The 10,130-nt window shown below is 48.5% G+C and overlaps 1 protein-coding gene across 1 annotated transcript in view; it reads left to right on the top strand.

Moving 5' to 3' along the window:
* LOC146194510 (uncharacterized) overlaps positions 1-9,719 on the top strand; it is a 191,696-nt gene extending 181,977 nt beyond the window's left edge. Inside the window, exons 19-24 of the mRNA XM_084597449.1 lie at positions 32-355; positions 1,365-1,607; positions 2,368-2,631; positions 3,219-3,447; positions 5,459-5,672; positions 7,289-9,719. Of these exons, the coding sequence (XP_084453575.1) occupies positions 32-355; positions 1,365-1,607; positions 2,368-2,631; positions 3,219-3,447; positions 5,459-5,672; positions 7,289-7,292 (1,278 nt within the window). The 3' untranslated portion in view covers positions 7,293-9,719. The remainder of the gene's footprint in view (positions 1-31; positions 356-1,364; positions 1,608-2,367; positions 2,632-3,218; positions 3,448-5,458; positions 5,673-7,288) is intronic.
* Positions 9,720-10,130: the final 411 nt, after the last annotated feature.

The following is a 10,130-nucleotide window of genomic DNA, read 5'->3' as shown; positions in this document are numbered from 1 at the left end:
GCTTATCTGGGCCTCTTTGCATCCCTGGCAGGCGGGCTCGTTCCGCAACAAGGTCCTCCGGGTGAACGACGACGAGGTGGACTTCTTCAGCGGCGTGGCGCCCATGTCGACGTGTGTGCGCGACTGCGACGAGCGCTGCCCGGCGTCCAGCGCGGCCGGCACCGCGGCTGCCACGGACAACGAGTACCTGCGGCAGCACCGCGAATCCCTGACGGCCAACTTCCGCACAGTGTGGGGAATCGTGGTCACGGCGCTCTCTCTGCTCGGCATGGTGCTGGTGATCATCTGCGCCCTCTACTTCCTCATGGCGTTCCCTGTCACCGTGGGCACCACTGTGCTGGGCTACATGATACTGGTGAGCGAGAATTCAGAACTGCTGTCTACGCTGCTGTTCGCAGCAGTGTCCTGCAGCAGTTTTCAACATGCATTAACAATTCAACTATAGCTTTGAAGCCGTGCCACTAATGACCTAGATTTAGCGCTCGCAAAACTATTGCGACGCATTCAATGTTCTCTTATATGCCGGTCTTCATGTCTATATATATGCCGGTCTTCATGGCTTGCATGTCACGTGCGAGGGAGGCTGTAAAAAACGTAAACAGTATTTTGGCGCTTGCGAGTGTACATAAATTCCTTATATTGTTAATTTAACGGCATTTTCCAAAGCCTTTAAACGTCAAAATATCAGCTAACAGAAATGCAGGATGCATTATAAAACCTAATTACTGTTGGGCCTCGTACAGTCATAAAATAAGTTCTTTCTATTCAGCGTAGGTCAGGTCGGTCAACAACTGCATGCAGCGAGAATACTCTAGCTTAATGTTTTAACGCTTAAAATAGCTTTAACGCTTGTACCGTCGCTCTGATTGGCTCAGCTTTTTGGTGAGGTCACGACGAAGTGGCCTCGAGCGGGTAATTCAAATTCTGGTATAACGGCTCTAACGGAGTTTGCCCGACGGGTCTTTCAATCGTTAGCCAACAGAGAGAGATAAAGCCTATGACTGACCATGACCGCTTCCAGTCATTTCACACAGAAATACAGTCTGAGCCGATTTTAACTAGTCGAGTTCGAACCCTGGTACTTCGGTTCAGTATCCGAGCGCCTTAACTACTTACCAGGTTTAATTAAGGTTGAACTCCTATCTGACGCGGTGGCTCTCAAATGGCTCCACAAGTACGATTAAACCTACGTTTTGATGTGGCGACTGCAGATGGCGCCATATGTACAGCTGAAACTGCAAAGCACCAGTCCCATAGCCGCAGAAAGTTTGTGCAACTCAGATTTTGCAGGATATTACAATTCTAGCTAAAATTTTCCGCATTTTTTAATGACGTCGCTCGCCCGTGCCACTGCTTTTTCGCAGGTGGGCCTGCTCGCTCTGTACGCGGTGAACTTCGCCTTCGTTGTGGGAGCCACGGAGGCCAGCTGCGGCGTGCGCCGCTTTCTGATGGGGCTCGCCTACTCGATCGTCTTCTCGGGCATGCTCGTCAAGGTGCTCAACACGTGGCGCCTCATGGGCTACCACCAGCGCATGCACCACGACACCACGCAGCTGAGCAGCCCCGCCGGCTTGCTGCTTGTCGCCTGCGGACTCGTTGTCATCCAGGTGTGTGAGCAGCACTAGTAGCGATCTATCTTGGCATTTGTATAGTTTCATCACCTTTAATAAGAAGTTTTTCAAAGCAAAAATAAATGCGTGCTGACTCGACACAGTAAACAGCACTAGTGTTAGTGGTCTGCTTTCGCTGGGAATGCACTTGGTTCTTCGTTTCATCAACGCTCCTGCTTGAGCAAACACAGTTGGTACCGCCAATGGGTCGCAGCTTGTATCGCATTTGCTTTCTCGTCTCCGTTCAAGTCGGACTGCGGGCACAAAGTCTTTGCTGTTCTCTGAAAAAATAAGCAGTTTTCTTGAGTACCGATGGTTCTCCCTTCTATAAATATTGCGCTAATGAAGGTTTACAAAGTGATGTGAACAAAGCACATGGGCGGCAGGTATTGTTTGGGGCACACGGTAGCGATTGAGATTTTGACGTCAGTAGTTTTCGGTTGCCTGCCCTGGCATTAGCTGAACTCACTGCGTTATATCTTCTGAGGACCTAAATGTATAAGCGCTGTTTCGAATTTTCAAAATTGGCTCGTGTGCATTGATGCAGTTCCTACTTCTCATGGTGTGCTCTTACATACATTCCGTTCTGTCAAAGACCACCTCTTGCTACGTTTATAGACTGGTACAATGCTGATTCCACCTGTTCCTTAGCCCTACGGCCGAAATAGTTTTTTCTTTAATCCACTCTTCTTGCTGATGTGGCTGAGCGCGCGCGAGTTACATTGCTCGCTCTGTGAATATGCTTCCTCTTTTGCAGGTTGTCCTCACGGCTGCCTGGCTAGTGCTGATGCCTCCCCGAATCGGCCTTTACGAGCGCGTGTGGCGGTGTGCGCCACCAGCCTCGTTCGAGGATGAACTGGTCGTCTCCATGGTGTACGTCATGCTGCTGTTGGCCGTCACAATCCTGTTCTCAGTGCTGACGTGGCCGTGCCGTGAGAACAACGGCGAGTCGCGGTGGATACTCGCCTGCTGCGTCTCGGTGGCCCTTGCCTGGCTCGCATGGACAGTGCTGGGCACGCAGGTGCGTCATTCCGCAAGGGGCAATGATTGCTCTTTCCACAGCGGTTAACTGATGTGGACTAAATTATGCAAAGAAACTGCAGCAACGCATATTCCGCTGCGGTAATTTATGAAGGCCTGTATCTTGAGTGCTGAAGCAGAACCGGTAGAGCTGTGCCATAACTGTGAAGGGTTGTGACCTCCAACCCGCATCCTCCACTCACGGCGACTAAAGTTAATTCTTATTTATCAGACATTGGTCTCTCATATAGCTTTGTGCATTTGTCAGGACAATTTAATTTTCCTTGGTAGGGTACCCTGCTGGGCACATCTAGGTGATAGGTTCCGTCAGATGAGAATATGTAGCCTAAAGCTAAAGCTGAAGAACTAAATGGACACAACTTCGGCCCATCGAGCAATACAGTCGAATGGGACAAGACGTGCTATTCTTTTAACTTGTTTAGAGTATTTGCGAGAAGTTGGATTCTCTCGAAAACGTCCAGGCTCGCCTCAAGTTCGCCAATCAACCTGCTTTTTCATGCTGTACGTGTTATGACCATTGCTGAATCTGACGCGACTGTAAAGAGGAAGTGTTTTACCGGAATGCAGCTGCCCACCCGCTACCGAGATGCGACCATCGCCGTTGCGAACCTGGTTTGTGCCACGCTAGTGATGCTGTGCCTGTACCTGCGGAAGGTGTACCTGTACAACAAGCTGGCACGCCAAGCCCGTGACCAGGAGATCAAGGCACGTCTGCAGCCTAGGGGTCCACCTTACACGCCCTCTGTCTACGGAACGCTTCATAAGACGGCGCCGACCGTGGCGCCCGTTTTCTACGGTAGGCATCACTGTGCTGTTCAGTATGGCAATGGCTGCACTGCATAGCATTTAACGTATGGTGACGCGTGTACAGGACGTCATTTTATGAAGTTGTTTTGTTACAATATGCATCTGCATTGAAAACGTGCTGCATAATTTGCTTTATTTTCCGCGTCTGCCCTGCCGCGGTGGTGCAGTGGTAAGACTCCCGACTAATACCTGGGTTCGATCCCGACTGCCGGCGACTGCATTTCGATAGAGGTGAAACGATGCTTCTGTGTGCTGTGCGATGTCAGTGGATGTTAAAAGATGCCCCAGGTGGTCAAAGTTACTTCGGAGCCCTCCACTATTCTCTCTTTCCGCTTTCACTCCCACCTTCCTCCCTTCCTTGTGGGGGGCCCCGCCGGGGTGGTGCAGTGGTAAGACTTCCCACTACTGTGCCGGAGCACCCGGGTTCGAACCCGACCTCGACGGCTGCGCTACTATGGAGGCGAAACGAAGAGGCGTCCGTGTGCTGTGCGATGTCAGCGCACGTTAAAGATCTCCAGGTTGTCGAAATTACCGCGTAGCCCTCCACTACGGCTCCTCTTTCTCTTTCTACTTTCACTCCCACCTTCCTCCTTTTCTTCCCTTCCAGAAAACAAGTGAGACAGTTACCGCGCCTTTCCCCTTTCTATAAATCAATCCGTAAATCAGCGGAGGTGGCTCAGCTACGGATCCAGTAGCAGGCCCATGCGTTTTCTTTTCCTTCTTCCTACAGCTACAACAAGTATAAGGCGCTGTTTATTTTTCGTCGCTGTTAGTAGGCGCCAAATAAAAAATAAAGAGGGCACCTAATCTCTAGCATGATGCAATAGCGGCTTGATTGTGTTCCTCTGGAGTGCTTCCGCATTGAAAAAATTCCGAAAGCACTCCAGAATCAGCAGTGCAGAAATGAGAAAGCCTGAGCATTGCTTCTGCACACGGTACATCGCGCGTCCCTCGTTGAACACAACCAGCGTCCCGGGACGTTGAACAAATCAAAGTTCACCTGCGTTCTATAATTCGTTTACAGGAAAGAAAAGGCGCAGTATCTGTCAAACGCGAAATCCCGCTACTATCATCTTATCATCCTTACGGTAGACAAGGAACAGTATGTGTGTTTCACGATCCCGGGCGGGGTGCAGTTGTTTAAAGCACTCTGCTGGGATTCAGAGGTATGGAGCATCAATTCCTGATATAGGCAGCATTTTTTTTTATGACGTCATAAGTATTGACAACTGGAATCCCGCGGAATCTCGCGAAAAAGGGGGACACTTCTCGCGGACGTTCGCTGCTAACGTATGACAAGCTGGCTAGCGAGTTATGAGCCATTAAATGTTTTCGCCTTAAAATCGAACAATGCAGTTACTCCGCACGAAGAATGCTGATGCCACGTATAGGAGCATCTGCCGGGCACAGGTTCCACAGAGTGATCTTAATGCTTTTCTTTAACACGATTCAGTTAATTTAAAAAGTTAAATCATTTATGTCGTAAGTTGTGACCTTGAATTTCTATTACATGTCATGCTTTAATCACTTTAATTCCATGTGCGACATTACTTCTTACGGGAGCGTTATGGTATGTTTAAAATTTCCGCGCGAGATCACGTGGCTGTGGCGTCATGAGCCTGTCGACCGATTGAGATTTTCTCGTCACTACGACGACCGCGACGCCAAAACCGTATTTTGTTCAACACTATAGACTTTTACTCTGCCGCGTAATAAAGCCGTACATGTGTGCGTCCGAGCCCGGCCTTGGCCCGGCTCAGGCCCGCGACTTCAAGCCTAGGCCCGGCCTCCAGGTGACGAAACAGCCCATTTCCTGATTGCCGCCAGCCAGTGCTTGAGCCCATGCAGCACTTGCGCTAATAGCGGTGACAGCTAGCATCGTGGTGGGAATAGGGCTACTCATGCAGTCGCCCTGAGTACAGAATACCGTTCCGCGTACCATGTAGTGCCAGGGCGATTTTGTAGCGATTGGTCGCGCCTGTACCTTCTTTCGCTCACAGGTTCCCAGGGCACGCTGACGACAAGCAAAAAGCTGAACGGCCAGTTCTCTCGTCTTTCCACGGACGACCTCGCCTCCGATGGGTCCGGGTCAGTGCAAGTGCAGGGCGCCGACTTGTACCCGCTTGAGATGTACGACGGAGGCAGCCAATTCCAGCCGCCCAGCTCCCTCTACGGAAGCATGATGATGCTTGACGACAACGTCGCCTACGCCAGGTATGCGTGGTTCCGCGGTTTCTGACAAGAGCTTGGTAGAAAGTGAAGCTAGTTAGCAGTTTGTTGGAACTGTGTTCGGTTGGAATTGTAAAAAGGATAGCAAAATTTGCAGTCACCAAATAGGTTGACAAGAGAAATTACGGCAGTCAGCAGTTTGCTCGAACTGTGTACTGTTAGGCATTATAAAGAACAGAAAAGAAATGCAGTCATCGAATAGGTTAAAAGGCAACAGAAATAACTTGTGATAATCCTGAAATGTCAAACTCCTCATTTCTTGACTACTTGAATAACTGCGATTTTAGGTTTCCGAAAGACGGAACGGTATTATTGTCGCTAGATTAATGGAATGATTATCTGAAGCCCAGCTGTTTTAGTGAAGCTGTCGTTAGGCATTATTTACTAGATAACAACGTCCTATGATATACTACCTTAATCTTTTGGGTGAAACTCCAGGGCACAATGCTGTAGTCGGATAAATCTCAAGGACAAAACAACAGATGCCCCTGCAAAGGGGTTCTCACACACTGGTTCACATGTCGTCTAGATAATTAATTTAGACTTGCTAACGCGACATCATAGGGTGTATTGGATTGAAGAGGTTCCACACCGCTTTAATCGGTTTAACCATTGTGTCATGAAGATCTGTCGACGTTATTGGCTTAAGGATCCACTTTTAGAGGCATCTCCTGGTTCATTATTCAGTTTTATACAACTGGTATTGAGCTGTATTCCAGAACTGGTTGTGGTATCTAGGCTGCCTTCAAAAATGATAGAATTGATGACATTACAACAGCTTTGACACTCGCAGAATAAGTTCGTACGAGAACTAAATAAACTATGCAGATATATTCTGCGAAAAACCGGGACCAGTCACAGGCCTGTCATGAAGCGATCGAAACTGGCGCCAGATGATGCTCTAGCCGGCTTGAATGCACGTATGGGGAATGTATATGAAGGTTGCTTGATACATTATACAAAATTGCATACCGATTCATATTGACTGCAGAAAAAAGCTGTTATACGCTAGGGTTTTTACAGGTATGCTACCCGGCCTCCACAGTAATTAGTAGCCACATCGGCCTGATTTCATAGTAATGGCTGCAAATGTTTCAGTCATTTTTATTGATCGCGTGACGCTGATAGGTTTTACTTCAATGGCGCTATTGATGAGTGTCCCGGCGAATGCAGTCCGTATTCTGCATCACATGTGCTCAGTCGACAAAAAAGAGCCTCCAGTGGCTGGTAGCAGTTGGAAACACAAATTGTGCACATATACCGCTGCTCAGCTACCTAACTTGCAATGGCGTCAGCACATTGCCATCAACTGCAATGCATAACCGTTCAGCAATCGCATGCGTATCTCGTGGTCAGTGGTCGTGGATTAGTGGAAAAGAGACGCGAATGAACAGAGCGGAGGATTCAGATCCATATAACCACGCGCTTATATGGACCTGAATCCTCCGCTCTATTCATTCGCGTTTCTTTTCCACTAATCCATACAAATACTAAAGCATTTCAGTAAGTGCTGTTACGCACAGTTTTGCAGCAGGTTACTTTTTTAATGAGGTGATACCTCAAAACACCAAGTTATGCATCTCTTTTTCTGCTCCCCCCAGGTGAGGCCACCGAAGCTGACCCACTAGTTCCTCAGGACTTCTGCATCTTCCTTTCGCCGATCCGGTCACAAGCTGTGTACCAGAGGGCGCTCCGAGCGCCAGCGACTTCATCAACGAGCACTGAGCGGGCGGGCGGGCCCCCTTGCTTCCTTTGCTCGAAGACGTCTCCACCTGGCGGGTGCCCGCCCGCTTGCCGCCACACCATTCGCGTCATCGCCATTGCCCGTTACTTAATCTTGTCGCTCGTTGTTGGCACAGTGCATAGCAAAGGACATTATCGTTATAGGTTTTTTTTTTTTTTTTTCTGATAAGCAAGTGCTGCTACCCTGCGTCACACAGTGCGCTTCAAGGAGGAAGTCGCGTGTTGCTAACCTACGCTCTTTCCGCAGTTGAAAAAGAGCCAAGAGGAGAGAACGATGCGCTTCTTGTGTACAGTGTTCGTCTCGATGTGTTCATGTGTATCGTAACATTTCTTGCGTCACCCTTCATGTTGACTATTAACTAGCGGCGCGAACTAACACCGGATGCCTTGAGCGATGCGGCGATCTATGTTTGCGGCCTTTTCGCTTAATGAAGGGCACGAGTTTAGCGTGTCATGATCGTTTGTGATTCAATCTTCGAGTGAGACAATGCAGGCGTGCGCTCGCAATCTTAGCGATGTTTGGACGCCTTCATGCGGGAGGCGCTAGTGCGCGGTGAAATTTTACGCTCGGAGGCGTGAATTCCGCCTCCTCCATGTGTTTACGAAGTCCACATCCACAACTGAACAAACATCAAAATTTGTTCTTCCCTGAGCGGGAGTAGAAAAAGAGCATTTTGTGTCGTCGAAGACCAGCTGCCATGGTTGCTTTGTGACCGTTTGATTTGAATGTTGAGAGCTTTGTGCATGTGTATAGAATCATATTTATGGGTGATTCCGTAGGTGCACAAAGCGGAAAGAAATGTTCCAGATTTCGCAAACCCGGTGCTCAGCCGCTGCCAACAGAATGCTTATAAACAGACTGAATAGAGCCTAATTCAATGTGGGGAGCTCCTGCCGCCTTGTGTGCTGTCCCAAGCTGTCCCTAGAGAATGGACGATTTAGGTTTATTATCGCTGTTCGCCAGTCCGTGCAAGGTGCATCGCAGCTACGAATTCGGGTCACTAGACGCGACGCGTAGACTTGCTCCTGATGCCTTTTGGGCACCTGTGTAGACTGCGGTATGGTTTTTGAACGAAACACGGAAAAGGCAGCCGACTCAATGTCCCCTGGCGTTGTTCTTTCGCTTTCATCTCCCTATGTGTCATCCCACCCATAAAATATTTTTCATTCATAATGATTTACGACGACATATTGTGCCTAAAGCCTACTGAAATCCAGTATCTGTTCATCGTGAGACAAACCGAGACTGTAGTAACGTGGCGAATGGTTTCACGCCTTAATATAGACAGGCAGCGCCTTAGCAAAAACAGCAAGCATGCACTGCAGTCTCTGCAACATGCCTGACACGTGTCGCCACGTTTTCGAAGTAGACAATAGGCAGTTCATTGTAGCAAATATTAAAGCGATTCTGGTTGAAAGAGGCTCCAAGATACTACTGCGCTCTTCCAGCTCAGAGCATTGAGTCTCCAATGTTTTTAATGACCTCGAGCTGAGAACTGGATAAGGCAGCCCGCAGCCTTCCATCTGTGTGGGACGCCCGCTCTAACATTTTACGCGCATCCCAAACCACTAACAGTGAACGGCGGACTCTCTGAAAGGCTGCGTCTGTAAGCCTTTCGTATAGTTAGTACATCGGACTTCGCAGAATGACGTCTCGGAAAGTACCAGACCTATTGTTTTCTCGATTGTCACCGCGCGGTTAAATGCGCTGAGAAATAACTTTCATCAATTTAGGATGTGTACGGTACAGCGGAGCTCATACTCGGACACGTGCTCTTCAGTTCCTCATGGCTGGTTCCAAGGGGCACGAGCAGCACGCGCGTGCTCTAACATTCCATTTAAAACCGCGTTTATATACTTATACACAAACATTATACAAACTACCATGTCCTTGTCAATATTAAGACCGTCTCGTTTCGGAGCTATGCACCGCAGAGTATATGTAGAGTATATATATGGGCATGGAACAGTGGCCTCTAGCCAGCACTTCGCGCTCAGAAGGGAGTAAATACAGATGCGTGTGGGCGTTTCTTTACAAAAGCGTCGATCCGGTGCCGCATGTTAGTGCGCGCATACCCCGAGGCCGGGCAGGTACGCGTATGTGGTATACACTGTTGACTGTTTTATTCCCGATTGTGCTTCTCTGTCCCCACCCAGAAGAGTGCCTTCTTCCAGTGTTGCCAGCTGTTAGAGGAAATGCTGCATATCTCGACGGTTTCTTCCTTCTCCGATTTCGCCTTGAGTGAAAATAAAACCTTTGTTTTTCCTTCATGTTCAAAATGAGTCAAATGTTTTCTTCAAAATCAATTTGCAGCCTTCTCATGTCTTCGGACTGAAAGCCTGGAATGCGTTGGCTATCCCTATTAGCGGGATATTCTCGTTAATGCAGTGCAGGTAAACATAATTGCTAAGTTGCAAGTGATAGTGTAGTACTCCAAAGAAACTAGCGGTTTTTTGCATGGTTACTGAGCGATTTTAACGCAACATTATTTGTTTTCCCCGCCAGTGATTCAAAGTTGGGGAATCAATTAATACTGAAATGGACTCCGTCAACACTGCTTAGAAGTGAGTAGCAGTGTAGCCTGCCCCTAAGGACTTTACGTCACCGAAGCTTGCTTGCGAAAACGACCACTGGTTGCTATGCTTCATTCATTCTTTTCGCCTCTTCTCGCTTAAAAACGATCTTGTAGCTTGTAAGTA

The sequence above is a fragment of the Amblyomma maculatum genome, chromosome 3 (genome assembly GCF_055883805.1).
Source record: "Amblyomma maculatum isolate TAMU_Amacu chromosome 3, ASM5588380v1, whole genome shotgun sequence".
Lineage (NCBI taxonomy): Eukaryota > Metazoa > Arthropoda > Arachnida > Ixodida > Ixodidae > Amblyomma > Amblyomma maculatum.
Note: the sequence above shows the minus strand (reverse complement) of the source record. Positions and strands in the feature narration are given on the sequence as shown.